Source organism: Chaetodon trifascialis, chromosome 1, assembly GCF_039877785.1.
Source record: "Chaetodon trifascialis isolate fChaTrf1 chromosome 1, fChaTrf1.hap1, whole genome shotgun sequence".
NCBI lineage: Eukaryota > Metazoa > Chordata > Actinopteri > Chaetodontiformes > Chaetodontidae > Chaetodon > Chaetodon trifascialis.
The window spans coordinates 18,138,927-18,159,277 of NC_092056.1; the positions used below are offsets into that span (position 1 = coordinate 18,138,927).

General features: G+C 40.1%; 1 protein-coding gene across 2 annotated transcripts in view; it reads right to left on the minus strand.

Annotated features, from left to right (window-relative positions):
* csmd1a (CUB and Sushi multiple domains 1a) overlaps positions 1-20,351 on the minus strand; it is a 384,251-nt gene that overhangs the window by 148,101 nt on the left and 215,799 nt on the right. For both annotated transcript variants that reach the window (XM_070970309.1, XM_070971096.1), the window contains exons 8-10: positions 16,069-16,150; positions 11,863-11,987; positions 3,193-3,314 (exon numbers count right to left, since the gene is read on the minus strand). In XM_070970309.1, coding sequence (XP_070826410.1) covers positions 3,193-3,314; positions 11,863-11,987; positions 16,069-16,150 — 329 coding nt within the window. The remainder of the gene's footprint in view (positions 1-3,192; positions 3,315-11,862; positions 11,988-16,068; positions 16,151-20,351) is intronic.

A 20,351-nucleotide genomic window follows, 5' to 3' on the forward strand; every position in this document is an offset into this window, starting at 1 on the left:
TGGGTTGTGTAAAGAAACAATTAATATTGTTTGATATATATTTCTATTTTAAACTCTCATATCAATCTCAGTATCAGCCCCAAAAATTGGTCAGGTTCAACTTAATGTTAGAGTATTGCGCATGTTGTGGCTAAAACTGTCTTGAGACTGTGCTGGGATATAAAACTGAACTTCACAGCAGAACAGACAGACCATATTATCTGCATCTTCCAGCCATCTGTGGCTCAGCATTATTCTTTTTCTTCTTCCTTCCCATTCACTGTAGAATTGCACAAAGTAGCTGCCTTTCTCTGTTTTCGTCAGCGTTGTTGGCTTCTGTGCTTACATTCAGCGTGAGCTCCACGTCGTGACTGGTTAATTGATCCGTACACGGTGAGCATGAAAGTCGCAGTCGTCCTGGCTGTGCAGAAAGGCCGATAGAGAGCCTGGGAATGTGAATGTGTAGCATGATGCCAGGCTGGATCAAGTGCTCGAGTAAAGAAGATTACAAATTTTGTATTCCATCTAAAACTTTTTAAAATGAGAAATTAGAAAAACAAAACAATTGTTTAACATTAGTATGTTAGCATAGTATGTACTGCAAACAGTGTGCCGTATTGTAAATACTATTGACAGTGCAATTCATTTAGATTCTATTCTATTCTTTTCTAGGCTACTCCAGTCTAGTCTAGTCTATAACTGTCTTTATCCTCTTGTTCGTCTCTGTCCTTGTCTCTCCCTCTGTGTATGTAGATAGTGACATTCTGCAAATGCCAGCAGCTGTAGTAGCTGATAATCTGTCATTATAGCACATTCTTAAAGTGCTCTCAAACCTCAAGCATTTTCAGCACACACTCAACACACACACACACACACACACACACACACACACGCAGTACACAGAAGAGATAAAAGACATTCCATCTGTCATAAGCTAAGGCTATGTGAATCTATTATACTCTATTGTATTGCATTCTATTTTAAAGCCCCAAGCAACACACACACACACACACACACACACACACACACACACACACACACACACACACACAATCACACACAATCACACACAATCACACACAAAACACAAGGATGGCTCTCCATCTGTCACCTATGCAGTAAATGATAAGACTTTAACCAATGCAGCCATGTCAAATAATTCCTTATAGGTATAGTTTTGATTTCTGAATTCAAGGCTTAAAATAAGAACAGGCGGCGATGGCTGCAAAGCTGATGACATTTTGAGCTCTGACCACTCACAACTGGCAGATGCTACTTTGAAAAGACGAAGATGAGGAGGAAGAAGAAGAAGAGCTAACTTGCCTCAAAGTACAAAGCCATTAGAGCCTCTTGCTATGTGAATGAGATAAATCGATACACAAGCTCTTGGTCATCTTTGCTGCCATTTCTCTCTGTCAAGGTCGGAGAGACACAGAGGTGAGAACAAAAAAGCCCATTTCTCTCTCACCCTTTTACTTTTTTGTTCTCTCTCCTCAATTATGCCTCACTATTTCTCCGTCCTACTCCCTCAGGGGCTCAGAGGTGAGTAGACTCCATTTCCATGCATCTTCAGAGAAAACTTCAATGCCACATGTCAAGTACCTGCTTGGACATTCAGTCTTTTTTTCCTTTTCTCTCTTCCTGGTGCTCACTTTTTAATCGTCAAGTATCTAGCAGAATATTCAGGTCCATTTTTCTCCTCACCGCCTTTCCTCTCTTGTTTTCTCTGTAGTTTTCAATGAGCACAGTGCTGTCTTGCTCTCTTTCTGCACTTCCATCTCTCTACCCTCACCATCTTCAAACTTAACATTTTGGATAAATCAAAGTGAAAGGAGGAAAGCAGATGATAGAAGGGGAAAGATGAGTGAGAGGAAGATGGGACGAGTGCAGTTCTGAGCAGAGCAGATGAGGGAGAGAGGAGCGGGGGATAGAGAAGAGATATGTGGAAAATGAGAGGCAAGCAGAGGGTAAGGGGGATAGGGAAGTGAGAGAGTGGAGGGCAGAGAGTACAGAAGCTGGGAGAGAAGACAAGATATGTGACGAGACATGAAGAGAATCTAATAGCACAAAAGAAACTGTAGGCAGAGAAACTTGAGATGTCGTACTGCAAGTATATGAATTATTCATTTCTATACAACAATGACTCAACAACAAAGTCGCCTTCACAAAACTGGGAAGGTGTGTTGACCATGAGTTCAGCTATGGAAACAGAATTCAGTCAGGAAGCAGGAAAACAAAAAGGAAGCGTACAACAACAGTCGCTCCAGTCCCCCAACACTGGAGAATACTGCTTTATGTTGGTTGTATCTTCCAGTCTGACTTACACCTTTTTACTGCAGGTCATGCTTTGTCTCTCCTACTGCTCTCCACTGCATTTTTTTGAACTCTATTTACCACAGGAGGGGCTAGGTATGCAGTAATGTGTTGCTTCACACACACTCACACCTGGGAATTCTGCCTAGGGGTGGCATGGCGGTACAGTGTTACCACTGGCGGTACAGTGTTACCACTGTACCACTGTCCCACCGTGCCACCCCTAGCTTCACAGCTAGAAGGTCCCGGGTTCAATTCCTGCCTGTGGCGCTGGGGGTGTGTCCTCCACCATGCCTTCAGTGCTGCTCAAGGAAAGGGGCCTTTCTGTGTGGAGCTTGCATGTTCTCCCCATGTTCACCTGGGGTATCCTCCATAAAATAACCACCACATAACCACCTGACCAGTGGTGACAAGAAGAAACTGAGTCCTGGGGCACCGCTGTCGGCTGGCAGCCCACCGCTCCTGGTCTGCCACGGAGGAAGGACTTACCAGGAGGGGTTAAACACGGAAGAAACAATTTCACCAAAGCATGGCATGTGCATGTTGTGTCGTTGTGATCAATAAAGTATGTCTTAGTCTTAATGGAGACAAAATAAATAAATAGCACATTCCTGAAATCCATCAAGTGGACAATTTTACTCTCTTTACAAAGATCTTCAGTCGAGTTGATGTAGTAGTGCAGACAGGTGTTGACTTATGAACTATTTTAAATGACGCAATAATGTAGCTGCTGTCTCAAAGGTCACGCACTGCCGTCTTAAGATCTCTACATAAGACAGTGATGTAAGAAGGTTCCAGATAGAAGTTCACTTTCCCCACCTCACATTAAGATGCCTTTTTTTTTTTTACCCAAAAACCCATTGAAACAAAGGGGGAATAAAATAATGAAAATGAGCTCACCTTCCCAGAGTCCATTGCAGTGATGACCCACACACAGTGTGCGTTGTTCTCATATTGAACAGGGTAGTTAGGAGAAGTTATGATCCCTCTGGGCCCCCTTAGGTTGCTGCCACAGGTACGAGCTACACAGGAAGACAGCGAAAGAGATAGACAGAGCGACACGGAGCTTTAAAAAAGATTCATGGGGTAATCAAAATTACACGCACAGATTGCAAATGGCTCCTTACCTTAAAAAGAGAAGAGACAGAGAGTGGGTGTAGCAGCACAAAAGACAAATTATTATAGACCACAGGGTTCATTGGAACCAAAAATGAAACTGGTTTGTGGACCAGTTGGGAATTTTTGTCAACATACATTTAGCTATCTCTCATATTTTCAGGTAACACATTTAAAATGATCAGCGCAACCCTCAGTGAATTAAAGACTTTTTGTCTGATTTAAAATTCCAATTCAATCACATTCCCTTTCACATGGATTTCACACAAACACCAGCTGAGCGCAAACTGATGACTGACTCATTGTACTTCTACTTAGCCGCCTTGTTATTTGCTTCTAATTAACTGCCACAGCTCCAACAAAGCTTCAGGCTTTCAATTTGATTAAATCTCTGATGGAGTTTTCAGCTTTACTTATGTTTTTACAGGTCATCGAACACTGATGTGACTGTTAAGCCTTTCATTGGTTGTTCATCAGTCCATCACAGATAAACACTTCTCTCTACCATCACACTAAAAATTAAGGCTAATGCAGCACCTGATATTTCCCATATACGTGGACTTTGTAATACAGTGAGCATGCAAACCTTCAGTTGGGTCAACAAAGTGAATCAGAGTATATTTTAGCTCTGCAGCCCAACAGAACTACAGGACGTTGACTCACTGGCCACTTTATTGCACCTGTACAATATAATGCAATCCAATATCTGCTTTTACAAAGCTCAGAATATTTCAGTATTTGCTGATACTTTTTTGAGGTTGTCATTCGGTGTTATTGCTACTGTTGTTATTGTTATTATATTGAAAGGTGTTTTCAATATTCTGCCCCTCTCCTGCATGTAAATGGAGTGGGCTAAGCATTAGAAACACTTCTCAACATAATGCAGTGCAGTTCAACAGTACTGCAAACTACAACCTTGATAATAAACATAAAGTTTAATTTTACCTTTCTGGCAGTGTCAGTCAATACTGAACATTACATCTTTGTTAAGGCAAAATTCATGGCTGAGCTGTTGTCTTAGACCACTGAACAATATTGCATCAACATGAAACTGACTGGAAAGATTGCACTTTCTACACAGACAGACCCCCAACAGTTCTAAACGGCATTCACACCTCAGGGCTGTGTACTCAGCCGCCTCCTGTACACATTGTACAACCATTACTCAAGGATTGCAGTAATGGTTGTACAGTGTGAACAGGACCACCATCAACAACTGGATTTGAAACAATGATCAGAATTTATATTAGTGACTTTTTTTGCAATTGCTTAATACACTCTAATGTAAAGATGAACTGAACTCTTACTGATGAACTAAAGAAATGTTCCTGAAAAAAAGAAAAAAACTCTATAGAAAATTTATCATGAAACCCTCTCCCACAAATATTGAAACCTATAAGAAATACAGAAATCAATTAACAGCTTTGGTAAGAAAAACAAAGAAAAGATATTATGCTGACAAATTCAATATGGCTTTAACGACACCAAGAAAACATGGAACCTAATAAACCATCTATTAAACAGCAAAAAAATTTCTGGAATGATAATGATGATTTTTGATTTTTTTGTCAATGTCGGTTCTGATCTAGCATCTTCTATAAAGAGAGACGGGAACCCCTGCAGCATTATTAAAGGGCAGTTTTCCCCACTCCTAAATCTGGAGCCTCCCAGTCCACAAGAAGTCTATGGTATCATTATGGCGCTAAAGAACTCAGCCTATGGCCACGATCGCATTAAAAGTACCCTCATCAAAGAGACTACTGATTTTATCCTATTACCTCTTACCCATATACTCTCACTCTCTCTCCTATCTGGAATCATTCCTCAGGACTTAAAATTTGCCAAAGTTGTCCCGATCTATAAATCAGGTGCTGTCAATGAATTCGGAAATTATCGATCTATATCTGTTCTTCCCTGCATTTCTAAGATCTTGGAAAAGCTGGTCTATTGCAGAATAACCAAACACCTTGAGTGCTACAATATATTATATACACACCAATATGGTTTTCGTAAAAAACACTCTACGGAATATGCACTCCTTCAGCTTGTAAATCATATCTCCACTGCTCTTGATGAGAGGAAATTTGCCTTAGGAATTTTTTTAGACTTAAGTAAAGCCTACGGTCAATCATGATATACTTATTTCCAAGCTCAACAGATATGGTCTGCCCTGAACTGGTTCAGAAATGATTTGACTAATAGAGAACAATATGTCTATCTTAATGGTCTCTCTTCCAAGAAATCAAAAATATTGTTTGGTGTTCCCCAGGGTTCAATTCTGGGTCCCTTGTTATTCTTAATTTATATCAACGATATGCCCTTGACATGTTTTCTTCCTATTCTGTTCGCTGACGATACTAACCTCTTAGCCACTCATGAGGATTTCACTACCCTAATTAATTGTGCTAATGAAGAACTACTTAAAATTGGCCATTGGTTTCAACTTAACAAATTGACTTCCAATGTAAAAAAAATGAAATTTTATGATTTTTTGTAACATCATTAAGTGCTATCCAAAGGACCAAGCGAAAATTCTGATCAATATGTACAAAATTTCTCAGGTACAATCAACCAAATTTCTGGGTGTCATTTTAGATACACGCCTAAACTGGTCTAATCATATTAATCGTGTTTGTAAAAGGTCTATGAAGATGCTAGGCATACTGAGAAAAGTCCTTCCCTTAATTCACTCCTCAGCTCACTTAACACTATATTATAGCTTTCCCTATATTAACTACTGCAACATTGTTTGGGCAGCTACTTACCCCACTCATCTAAAAAGTTTACATCTAATACAGAAGAGATTTTTAAGACTGATTTCCCATTCCAGTAGATATACTCCATCTCTGCCTCTGTTCAGTAAACACCAACTCTTACCTATCGACAAACTGAATGTCTATCATACTTGCCTCTTCATACATAAATTTGTTAACAGGTTACAAGCTCTTCCTGTTACTTTCCAAAATGTGTTTAGTCCTACTACAGATATACATTCCTATCCGACAAGGCTTAGCAACTACAGTCTCGTCCTTCCGTCCTCCTGCACGTCAAACCACCAGTTTAATATCACCTTTAGAGGCCCTAAGCTCTGGAGTGAATTAAACTTATCATTAAGGTCCATCTTTTCCTATCCCAACTTCAAAAAGAAACTGAAGGACTTTTTAATGTCATCCAGAACCTAGCATCTATCCCAATTCCCTCTCTCAGCCACTCTCATCAGTTCCAGTCTTGTCTCCTATTTGTTTTGTCTCTTGTTGTATCAAGGTTCTGATTTCTCATTGCCATTAATTTTTTGTGTTTTCCTTCCTCTAGATCTTCTGTGTTTTGCCTGCTTGTCTTCTGTTTGGTTTCATTGATAGGGGTGGAACTCTGTACAATTCCGCAAGGACTTTGTTCTCTCCCTGCACAGCTTTCTTAATTCTTGTGCAGAAAAAATAAACCTAAACCTAAAAAAACCTAAAGCCACGACTCACTGAGTCACTGCGTTCCCATTCCTCAGCAATGAACTTGGTGACTGAAATGACATCATGCCTGAGGGTGATTAACGCCAGAAATACAATATTAACTTAAATTATTAAAATAAAAATAAAAAAAAATGTTTGCTGCCAGACGTGATGATAAGGTTAATATTATTAGCAACCCTCTTAGGGGGTTAATTAGAACCAAATGGTCATATTTTGGCCATCAGGACAGGTCAAGTGATGAAGTGATTTTTTTACTCAAGACAGAAACATCACACCAAGGTTATAATGTGCATGCTAAAAAAATACAGCTTGTTAGTATATTAGCATTATATATTAGCATTAATCTCATAATACAGTGGGATAATAGTTGTTGGGATATTTCACTATGGGCCAACAGACAGATGACATGTTGCTAGCATGGCTAGAATTTTTAACAATAAGCCTTATCTATTTAACAGGCAGCCTATGTTCATGGTAAAGATGGCTATTTTTTTTTAAACATTTCCCCCAAACTCTCCCCCTCTGCTGCTAAATCTTTCAGTATCTTTGCTCCTGAAGAGCCTGAAGATCCCTGTTATCAACAGCATTTTTCATAATATTCTTTCTAGTGCTCTATTTTATTCATATTGATTTTGTCCTGTGTGATATTCAAGGTAATATTTCTTGTCTTCAGTACCTCATAAAGTTACCCAGGTGTTATTGCCTTTAGGGGATATTTGGCAAAAATAAATAAATAAATAAAGTGTCCAACATCCCCTTAAAGACTCTTCTCTTGGGCACAGTAATATTAAGGGCTTTCTTGACATTTTCAGTCAGTTTTAGTCAACAAGCACTGTCACACTGCAGAGCAAGCTTTATCTGATCATATATTTGCCCTTTATCTATCATAATGAGTTAGCTGGAGGCGAACACTGCCATTAGAGGGAGGGAAGGCCAGTGACATTTGATACAAGAAAGAGTGCAGGATGAACATACTGTAAGAATAATACAGAATAACAGTGTAAATGAGGAGTTAGAGAGAGAAGGGTGGAAATAATAAAGCAGAGAAGTTTGCAACTACAGCCAGGTCGAGACAAAGTGGAGAGACATGAGAGAAGAGATGTTGAACAATAATAATGTCAGAAAGGAGGAGAAAAGAAAGTGAGGGAGGAAGGGCAAGAGCAGGAAAAAGACAGACACACAAAATACCATGAGAGAAAGGGATAGAGAGGAGGACCTCAGATGACTGATCTGCCTGTTAATTAGAAAAGAGAGCTGTAACACACTGTGGAACACACAGGTACACGCACACACACACACACACGCACACACACACACACACACACACACACACACACACACACACACACACACACACACACACACACACACACACACACACACACACACACACACACACACACACATGCATGCGCACACACAGAAACACATTCATGGTGATTCATCCCGGAGACCAGCTTCTAATTAACATTAAAGTCTCAGCAGAGAATGAGAGAGGCTCATGGGTTTAAATCCCAGGAGAGTGATCATACCAGATAACACAATACAGTAAAGGGTTTAAACCACTGCCTGCTTACTTGTTTCTGTGTAACACCAGTTCTTCTCTTTCTTTCCCTTCCTTGCTCTCTCCCTCTCTCTCTCTGTATTCATCCCCCTCTCTACTTACAGCTATTCATGTGGAAAATATCAGAAGACATAATCAAAAACATTACCTTGAATGTGCAATGTTACCAGTGGTCGCTATTTTGTGTCACACTGAAAATTTACCTTTTGAATTCTGATTGTCCCCTAAAGTGCAACCCTCTGTAGTTTCAGGGTAAGAAAAACAAGTTGTTGCACAGTTTAAAAATATCAAAAATGCTTCCCTCATCTGCTTCTTTTACCTCTTCACTGAAGGAATATGAAATGTAATGCATATCGAGTGTCTGTATTACTGGTAGAAATGTTCTACCGCAGATGTCTAGTGCATCATTTTATTCATATTTCTTTCTAGTTTAGCTCAACGTATGAAGCGTATGTCAAAACTTTTGATCTACATTATAATAAAGTTGAGTTAACACAATGCTTTTCTGCACCACATTGTTTGAATGATAGATGTACAGATGAGTCCAGCTGTGCTGAAGTGCATCGTGTGAAGTGTCATTTAAAGTGTTTCATGGCAAACTGGTGGGACACTGAAGGTTTCAATAACAGTTTTCCAATTTGAGGATGCTTGCTTATGACACATGCAAGCACTATTAAGTCCTGTTTGTCATTATAGTCCTATAGAAGAATTATATGGTGTGTTGTTCTTGCAAAATACTCTGTACTCTGTAAAACTTAGTGCAATGAGTAACAATCATTGGTTCAAGGTCACCTGGCTAGAACAAAATGTATAACTATCCCATGAATCTATGAATAGTAAAAAAGCAGATAATCTTTGCAAACAGGCTAAGTGTGGAAACATGTCCGTCCATCTGTCATTACCTCACTCTTCCTCCATCTCGACTGTCTCGTCCTGACAAGAGTAGACAGTATTGTCAAGTCAAGACAGGTTTTCTGCAGTTGCAGATGGACATATAGACACAAAACAGGCACACACACACACACACACACACACACACACACACACACACACACACACACACACACACACACACACACACACACACACACACACACACACACACTGTAATATGATGTGACAGAGACCCTATAGTGTGTGTCTGAGCACAGGGACTGCCTGTCTGTCAAAGACACACAGCTCAAGGCAAGTACTGCTGCAGCTATGAGGTATGTGACATTGTCCTTTGGACACTTGCTGTCAATGTAAGTGTGTATTGTGCGCACACACTTGGGTGTGTGTGCTACTGTGGCTGTCTGTCTTTCATTGTGGAGCAATAAAGCCAACAGGGGATTGTCAGTAAACATGTGGGCAGTAAGAGCCCCTGCATCGTTGCACTGCCACTCACACAGTTATTCATTTGGTCAGTCAGCCAGTGAATCAGAATTTTAACACTTCAACAAACAGCTAAATAAAATAAATCACAGTATTATTTATTATACATTTAGTGACTCTGCTTCAGCAAATCAACACGACCACAAATTGTACATTTTCTTTAAAAAACATAGATCGGGACTGCGTTTGATTGTTCAGGTGTACATCTTTGTTACTTTCGGTTGACATGCAAGCGCTCTTAGTGGATGCCAGGAGAAGTTAACTTAATGTTTTACACACTGACCCAGGAAAGGTGCCTATTTAAGAGTTGAAATTTTTGCAGATGAACTTCTGTGGCTGTTTTTCTGTTACCATTTTTCTTCGTCTGGCACAAGATGATGATGCTTCCATCCTAGATCCCACGTACAAAGCTCATATTGATTCAGTTTCTGTTTCCAACCAGGAAAACAATCATCAATGAGCACAACTCCTGACCAGCTTCATTGCTGAAAAATATATGTACTGTGTCATACTATATACAGTATTCATAAAATCAGTCTGTTTTGTTTTAACTTTTAGTTTGAGGGCTTTCATGGCATGGCTCCTGTTCCTGTTCCTGAGCAGAAGATTCCTCGCTAGAGGAACTAACACAGGAACCTTGTCATTGGTTATTGATTGATTATATTTACATTGATTATATTTACATGCAAACTAATATTCTGACAACATTGCAAATGTTATATGGGTCATGTGAACAGCAAATTCTGGTTGGATTTTTTCAAATTACACCTTATTCTGAATAGAGCATTTCATGATTAAGGCGTGCTTACATTATTCTGGTTTTAGGGGTGTTCTTCCGTACACAGCACATTCAAAATATGTATATTAATAATATAAATATATATATATATATGTCTCAATCGGAGTTTTTAGCACAGACTGTGACATTTTGTTTGTTATCTGTGTATTTCCGAGCTAACAGCAAGGCTGGGGTAGAAATACAAGCACAAAAGAAAAGCTTACATTTCTAGTTACAAGAAGAAAAAGCCTACTTTCAAACATAATGAAAAATGTGGATATCAACAGGTTTTTGGATATTTGCAAATATTGCAAAGCCGACCTTTTCAAGAAGGTGGTTGTGCAAACGAAAGAGGGAGGCTGTGTTTGTTACTCAGAGTACGCACGACTGTGTGTGAATGGGAATATTAGTGGAATAATAACAATAACATTTTCATTAGCCATGTGAAAGAGGTCAGTAGGAATAATGTCTTTTTCGGACTGAAGGCAAAAACTGGAATATTTTGTATATGTGAATGTAGTCAGTGTTCAGGCCAATGTCTAAAGTTGAGCAGGCTTTTCAGGGCTTCATGAGGGCTTTGTGGCTTTGGATCACGGGGATCTCAGGCAGCAGTAAGTCCCATATTATGGAGGGTTTTATCCTTTAACTATCATCAACAAATCCTCTGAAGAAACAAAAAACAGGCAATGAATCTATCTTACTAGCACGTTTTGTCATTGTGGTCAAATCCTAATAAAGCCTTGTGCTATCCAAGAGCTTTTAAAAACACATTAAAGAGTTATAATGTTGCATTTGGGTGACACACTCCTGCTTTATAATGGACATGTAAGTCTAGTTTCAGTGTTACATCGCCTACAGCAGTTGGATCTCTAATGGCAGGTAGGGGATAATTTTTTGAACCCTTGGACCTCTGGGGCAATAGAAGATGGTAAAGTGGGTCATCAGCGTTGATGGTTTAACTCCTGGCACCTCCTAACAGCACTCTGAAGTGTCCTTGAGTGTAACACTGAATCCCAGATAAGCAGGTCAGCACCTTTCCTGACGGCTCCATCACCATCAGTGTAAATGTGTATGATAGTGTGTGTGCATGTGACACATTATAAAGCACTTTGCACCAGTCTCAGGATAAATGTACCATATAAATCCAGTCTGTGGATGTCATTGAACTCCTTACCATGTGATTTTGACCTGACACCACTGTATAAAATAGCTCTAATGCATACACAGCTTACAAGTAATACCAGGACTCAGAGGGAGTGACAGGTGAAACTTACTTCTGCAGATGGGCCTGTGGTCACTCCAGGCAGCCAGCGTATCAGTGACTCGTTGACAGGTGATACTTTTGGATCCTTGTAGTACATAGCTGTCATCACAACTGAACTGGACGCTGGAGCCAACTCTAGTGAAGGGAAGCACAACAGGAACAGCACTTGTCAAAAACATTAACACCAGTGACGTCGTTTGCCTCACAAAGTCACAAATCCGATATTGCGATACTTGGAGAAACCTCGTAATGTCAGCGCTTATGCTTTATGATAACTTGGCTCTTCCAGGAGATAATTGTAGAAATAATGCATGAATCGTGGTCATGATATTAATATTGCAGAGGCACCACAGATCATCCAATTGGGATCTATAATTCCTCTCTCCCTGTAAGACCTGGTATTTTTCTCCACACGTGCCTTCTTTCTATTGTCTGCTTCCCTTTGCTCTCTTCTCCTTTCTCTTCTCCACTCTTCTCACCTTCCCTATCATCAGTTGTTCAGATCATTCTTGTTTCCCCATTCCCTCCAGCACCCTGCTGTCGAGCACATGAGAGGGACATTCAGCCATCTAAGTGGAAATCTGCATGGTGTCTTGTCTGTAAGGCTTAATGTCTCTTCCCTGCTGACACACACCACAGTCTACCACCTGGCCAAACATTCGCCACGTAGGGTTCTGGTTGTTCAGCGGCTCCACCCTGTTGTTAAACACTGTAGAGTCGTACAGGCTGGCCAAATCTCTCTCTTAGTGTCTTTGTCACGGAGAGTTGGGTCATTCACTTTACAGCTTCTGCTACTTTGCCGGTGCAGATGACACTGAAAATACCTTACATCCAGCCACACGCTGTGAAATTTACAATTACAGGAAAGCAAACTTTGTTGTTATTGCTATTTCCTTGAAAAGAACTTTCCAACGCAATTGTGTATGTGGTTGTCTGAGAATCAAAACTACCACGACACACTAAGTTAGAGCCAGCTTCCACATCTGCGCCGCCCAACAGTGAAAACACTTTCCTCTGCAGCTCTTGTCCATTTCTCCTGTTTTACTTCATCACACCACAATTCTGCTCCAGCTCCTGCATCTCGATGCTGAATGATGATTTAAAACAAACCTGAAACGCACACCAAACACATCCATGCCAACACGCATGCACACTTACCTGAAACCCTCACAGACAAAAACACGAGGTAATGACGTTTCACTAACTCAGACAACTCCACTAATAGTCCTACAGAGTTTTTTGCAGTCATAGTTGCTAATGGTAAAGTGGAGCACCAGGGGCTGGGGATTAAAAGATAATTATTGTTTAAAAGTTTTTTGGCCTGAAAAGTAGTCTCAGATAAAGACAAACATGGAATGCCCGCTTTGCTTCTCTCATAACAATTTTGTTGCCACGGATGCAAAGTGGATGAGTCGTAGGGAGAGGTGATTATTTTATAATTGCTCACTCCTGATTAAATGAAATTACGGTACCCTTTCTACTGATAAGGTGACAGACGCCATGCAGTGAATCATTTAAAAATCTCTGTCCACCGAGTCTTTATCAGCCAAGATCTTACTTCCGAAACTTTCCTTCCCATTCTCTGTGCTTGACCCTACATGAGTGAGGACCCTAGAGAGTGAAATCTAGAGAGTGATTAGTCATGTAAATTGGCAAATACTGATGTTTAACAGTGTGCGTCTGGGTAGAAGAGCTACTGATGATGTTTCAAAATGACTATAATCAAGTGCACACACTGAGCAGTGCAAAACATGCTCAGCCTATACAAGAATACAAGAATTCAAAATCAGTGTTGGGTCAAGTTAAAACTATAAACCAGCACAAAAATGATGAAAACTGCCATGTTCTGAACACACACATTGCAAAAACATTATTGAACAAACACAATTCTTATAAAATAAGGTTTGCATTATGGAAAATAAAACAGCAACCTGAACAAAAGACTCAATCTAGTAAGGGAGGATCAGAAATGTGGTCTGTCTCTACAGTTACAGCTTTCAGCAAACTTGGTGCAAAAGAGGAGAGTGTGTGTGTGTGTGTGTGTGTGTGTGTGTGTGTGTGTGTGTGTGTGTGTGTGTGTGTGTGTGTGTGTGTGTCCATGTCTGTGTGTGTGGCTTTTTATTGGGTATAAACTTCACACTTATGTGCGTATTACTGAAGAAAATAGACTTGAAGCATAAATAAACGACAGACACAGCTGAGGTGTGAGCCTCTATGGAGCCGGTGCACTGATTCAAATCAGAGTGTAGCTGTTGTGTGAGACATGCAGGTAGGAAAAACACGTCCGATAAAGTTTGTCTGAAAAATCTGTCAAAATCAATCACGAAATAAGCCCACATTGTCGTAGAGAACAGGTTATGCTGAGGCTATAGCCTCACCAGCCTTGTCATTGCTATTATCATATTGTAAAGCCACATATTACTTTCAAAGGAAAGTAACTGATAACATGTAATACACTATATATTGAAAATAACTTGCCCAACATTGGTTGTCAATAAATCTGCTGATTATTTTATCAACGACTTGCTTTGTCTATAAAGTCTCTGAAGTGCCTGTTTTAATACCCTACATTCTTCAAATGCCATTTTTTACTAAAACAAGTATCTGATAATAAAAAATCAATACAGCTCTAATCTACAGGCAAAGAAAATAAGAGCAGCTGAAATTTCAACACTTGTGCCACCTGCAGGAAACGAACTGCAGTTTATTCATTTTGTTTGTTTGTTTGTGTGTTTGACATTGTACAATTTAAACCTGCATATTCTGACTTTTTAAAAAACCATTTAAATGTTGCGTATGCTGTTATTGTTTTCATTAATCATCTTACAGCTATCTTACACACAAATACACACTAACACAAAGAAAACACCAGCTACAAAAGAAGAAATTTGCAGCTTTAACACCTGTTGCCTGCAGGTGGCACGCATGCAAATTCCAGCAGTTAAACTCTCAGAGCCATTACCTTTGTCTTTTGTGTGTGTGTGTGTGTGTGTGTGTGTGTGTGTGTGTGTGTGTGTGTGTGTGTGTGTGTGTGTGTGTGTGTGTGTGTGTGTGTGTGTCTGATGACAGCATCAACATGAGTATAACTGCAGTTTGAAAGTGCTGTCGCTAATAATTTGCTTTCCTATAGGTGACACAGGTTGGCAGGTGTATAGCTGGTCTGACAAGCACTGAACAGCCCCCCTCTAAAAGACTGCAAATGTGAATATGTGAGTTTTTCAAGTTTGTTACAAGTCAGTTACATAAGGTGCTTCACATCTAAAAAGCTAGAGCTGTAACGACAGGTCCCCAACAGACATAAATTATTCATGATGATACATAAACCACAAAACACTTCGGTCTCCACGAAAACGAAGGGGAGCTCTGGTGAGGAAGCTACATGCTCATTGGACCAATATGGGGACCAGAACAAGGCAAGCGTGGCACTCACTCTCAGCCTGAGAGTTAAAGGATGCCCATGAGCTAAGAAGAGAGGAGGGACAGCTAAAATAAACTGTGATTTCTGAAGAGATAACTCTAAGTCACAATGTGTCTGTGACCTCAAGATAATCTGGACAAACAGAAACAGTCCTTTTTCAAACACGAGGAGTCATCAGATCTAAATTAAGCTCACAGAGTTTTAGCCCCCCATGGCACCCGCTGTCAATCATCCGTGGTGCACAGACAAGTATTTTGTTCAGCCAAAGCAGGGTGGGAGGGGAATCAACTCACCTAGTAAACTTGGCTGTACTGTGCAAACAAACAGAGTGTGCATTTTCCGCAGTGCAACTCTGTTCAGCCTGCAGCAAGGCTCAATATTTTTAGTTAGCTGTCAGTAATCAGCCCTGCGCTGGCAACAAACAAGCTGCTCTGACTTCAGAATTGAAGCAGCTCAACATAACGTGAGCAGGGATCACTTTTCTCCCGTGTCTTCCAAATGATTTGATGACTTGTGCCAGACTTGGAAATGTAACCCACTGCAGGAAAAGACCGTTGAGTGAGATCATTTCTGCAGTCTGCTTTCTACATGTCTGACACACACACACACACACACACACACACACACACACACACACACACACACACACACACACACACACACACACACACACACAATAATGATCCCTGTGCTGGTCATAAAATCAACAATATCAAAGGCAATTGTGAGTGTTTTTAATGTACTTGATTTGACTGGGAGTGACTTGGAGCAGTTGAATCTGGACTAATGTGAACTTACTGGAAGGCAGAGCCCATCCTCTTGCCATTTTCTGGAACTCCAGGATCTGGACAAACATCACCGGCAAGACCGCTTTGACTCACTGAAAAAAAGGAATGGAAGGACATCTGATCAGTATGTTTTTACACACATCTCGCAGTTGTTGCAGGCATACAAGTCATTAAACTTAGTCTCACAGAACTTTTTACAGTAAGATGAAAGTGACAGGGCTAAAAAATCCTTTTCACTGTTGTGACCACACGCATCTGAATATTTTTCATTCTGTGACGACTGTCAAGTGGTTAAGCACAACTAGGATAACTCCAGCTGTGAGAGATATCCCCAACTGTTGTTGAGAATGCACAAAGCGAGGCGTGCACTCACACTTTGAATTTTAAAACAGATCTATTCTCGGCTGACTCGGGAACATGAAAAATACACAGGCTTCGATACGAAAACAAGGAGCTTTTCTTTTCGTGTTTGTTTTTCTCGCTGACAGATATATACTATAATACTACTAATACTATTACAAAATCATGATCAGGTAATTTATCTGTCTATCATCTAACACAAAATAAACAAGTCTCAAACATCTCTATGCGTTGTGTTTCCTTCCTTTTGAAGGAAGGAAACTAAGGAATTCTACTATGATTTTCCAGGAGGAGACGCTTTAACTTGTCGGGAAAAAAAGCACAGGTGAACAAATTTCATTAGCCCCAGCTCAGTTCCATTCAGGTGTCCCAGTGAGCCAGCATGCACAATACAAACTAGCTGACCTAAATGGAATGCAGTTGTTTTTAATGTTGTCCATTTCACCTGTGCTTTTGCTGCAATGACGAGCCGAAATGTCTGCTGTGAGAAAGGTCTATGGAACTCAGGTCCTATAGAATTTTACACTGGAAGTACATGCAAAACATGTACAAGATCATGGCACATAAATATCACACACATGCAGATCATGAGCAGCAAACACACTGATGTCTGATACATCACAGTGTCTTCAGTGTCCAGCAGCTGGAGAGCGCCCAAACACTCTCGGACAACCTCAAACTAAAGTTGAACATTACAACTGAAGAGTTACTGAATTGGTTAATTACATTTAGCTTCATTATAAAGCTATATGATCATCTTTATGAATGCCAAAGTAAATTTGAAAGTAGAAAAATGAAGACTAAAATTAGCTTCTATTCACCCTAAAACACCAATAAAAAGCATTTTGCACGTACTTCACACAGTATTATCCAAGGCTATTAATGCAAATGTTGTTGCTAACTGCAAACCTAGCATGCGACGAGCAGTCGATCCACACCTCTTGACTACAGTCAAACAGAAAATCCATCAGTGGCGAGAGCTCTTTTCCCTCTTTGCAAAACGAATCAACTTGCACCCATTTCATGTTTATTTGGCCTATATTTCAGTCATTCTTCATATTGCTGCTTTTTTTCGCCCCCACAAAGTGCTGCCATTACTGCTAGTAGTAACCAGAGCCTGACAAGCCTCGGGTCAAGATGCATTTAAAAGCTGTCAGTTGTGAGACATTAACTTCCTTACAAAACACAACTTTGAACAGCTTCTACCTTTTGAACTTTAGCTTGTCCCTGAACGGAGCTCTAAATCTAATCTGCCAGATGTCACAGAGGCATTTCACAGACTGCTCGAGGCAAATAAAAAACCTGGAAATCAGCAGATGCACTGTATGTAAGTACATTTTTCAAGATTATCTACTTTTCTTATAAGCATCTCCATGTCATGCTTCTTTATATTACAGCTCTGCAACTGTTCACATGGAAAAATGCTCGGTTATGTTTCTCCCTCACTGTATTTACTTTCAAAGTTCTAGCATCTTGTTATTATACAGATTAAAATTTTATATACAAAAATACAGCCTATAAATATTGAACCTAAAACTTACATAAAACTAACGCAATGGAAAGCTTCACGTTAGGCAGTATGTGGGCTCTAGGACCAGTTGTTTCAAGAATTCCGCCTCACTTCCTACTTGCCTGCTGTCATAATAACTTTATCTATGTAAAGTCATACAAAATGTTTGTAAGCAAATCCAAAGATGACACATAACACACATATAACACATAAAAAAAGGTGCTGCAAAAAAAAAAAAAATGCAGATAGTGGAACAACTGTCACGATGGAAATGAAAACCAACACCAGAGTTAATGAAGAACTGTCCTCATTTCTCACATTTCAGCATCTCATCCCCTCCTGTTTTCTCTCATCTATCCGCAAGATCTGTTATGTTATTACAATAAAAAAAAAACAACATAAAAAAAAATCAAAACACATGACAGTTTTTGTCTCATATTTGGGATCTTGCGTTGGTTTTAGGCTTCACTCTGGTTGGGAGCATCTGCTGCATGCCTAAAACATAATGTAAATGTAAATGAGACATGACAGAAACCAGTTTAGACTAGCTCTGTCTTAATGGAACTCTGAGGATGAATAATGGCAGTTAGCAAGAAATGAAACATAAAGGGAAAGGAATGAGAGAATAAATAAAATAGAAATGAGGACCTTGCTGGAAAGGGATGATAGTACCACAGAGAAAACGCATCCTGCTGGCTTCTAGAATATGACCTGTAGAAAGAGCAATATCTGACCTCTTTTTCTTTCTGCCCCTCTTTTCTTGCACCCCTCTCACTCGCTTTTCTCTTCCTGTCGTCCTCGTCTGCCTCTGCTCCCACCCACTCCTCCCCTACTTTTGTATTCTCAGCTTGCTCACCCCGCTTTTTCCTCTCTCACACACATTAGCTGCAATTTACAAAGGGATGCCGAAGTTTTGTGCATCCTCGCAGAAAAGATGGATGAATGATTTGCTGCATTTGTGTGATTGTGTTATGTGTGTGCTGAGGGGTTGTGAGCGTATAGACGCTGCGTATGCGTGTTTGTGTGAGATATGATGTAAACAGAACAAGCTGTCTTGTTGCTCTGCTGTGTTTTTGATGTTCTGTCCAAAAATCACCACACAAACACACTCAAAAACGCACTTTCTGTGTTGCGCTCTCTCATCCCCTTCTCTCTCACTCATGTTCAAATGGCTTTCATTGGCATCAAATACAAAGGTTCATATTGCCGAAACAAATCCAGCTCATGCAAACAACATGAGATTGTTGGGATGGGGGAAGCTGCCAAAAATCACTGCTGGGCTGATGTCAAAAATCCTCAAGCTGACTTAATCCCATATTTGCACTTAAAAGACCATTCAACATTTAAACACAAGCTTATGGTGCACAGTGTCATTTCTATATCATCAAAGTATCCTCTGCAAACCTTTCATCTCTACAAGTCAACTTTTTAGGTGATTAACTTTCTTGTTGGTGTCCATGATGTATGTTTGCCATTTTTGACTTCTGTAATAGACCTTAACTTCATGTCAGCTGCTCACTCCTATACATAGAGATTCACTCACTAAATGATTAGTTTCTTGCTGCTATTTGGCCAAAACTATTCTCTATATATTCACCACTAAGAGCAAGGAATACCTTATGAACTGGACAGCGCTCTGCTGCATGCCCTGTCTGAAAGCTATTATAAGTCTGGAAGGGACTGACCATTAATTAAACAGCATTCAGCATGAGAACAAGCAGAGAGCCTATGTGGCTGCTGCAGTGATGAAATGGAAGTAACTACATTTGCTTTAAAGGTCCAGTGTGTGGGATTTAGAGGGATGTATTGGCAGAAATGGAATGTAATATTCATAAATGTGTTTTCATTGGTGTATAATCACTTGAATAAGAATCATGTTTTGATAACTTAGAATAATCTCTTTACATCTGCAGAGGGAGCGGCTCCTCAGAGTCTGCAATGTTGCACATGTGTCTACAGTAGCCCAGAGTGGACAAACCAAACACTCGCTCTAGAGAGGATCTTTGATGTTTTTCGCATTTTCAGTAGCCACTGTCAGGGAGGGTGAAGCGAGCATTTTTTTTTTTGTTTGTGTGTCTTATGGTGAGCTACGTGCTGCATGCTGCATTCCCACGGCACTGACGATCCTCTCAGCAAAGGCACGACATTTCGAACCATCAGCAGCAGCATCCAAAGGGAAAAAACAAAAAGGCTGGCGCATGGGGGATGGGTGTGGCAACCAGGTTATTTTTACAGAAATATATATCATGAGATGTTAGACAAATGTGTTTGTATCAATGCCTAGCCAGGCACTCAAAAGGAATATGTATTTGGAACAACACCTCCAAGTTTTGCAGAATGTTTCAGGGCAGTGATTAAATGAATTACATGAAGAGTGGGTTTGACACAGATCCAGTGTATATGCATTTCTGTTTATTCTGGCT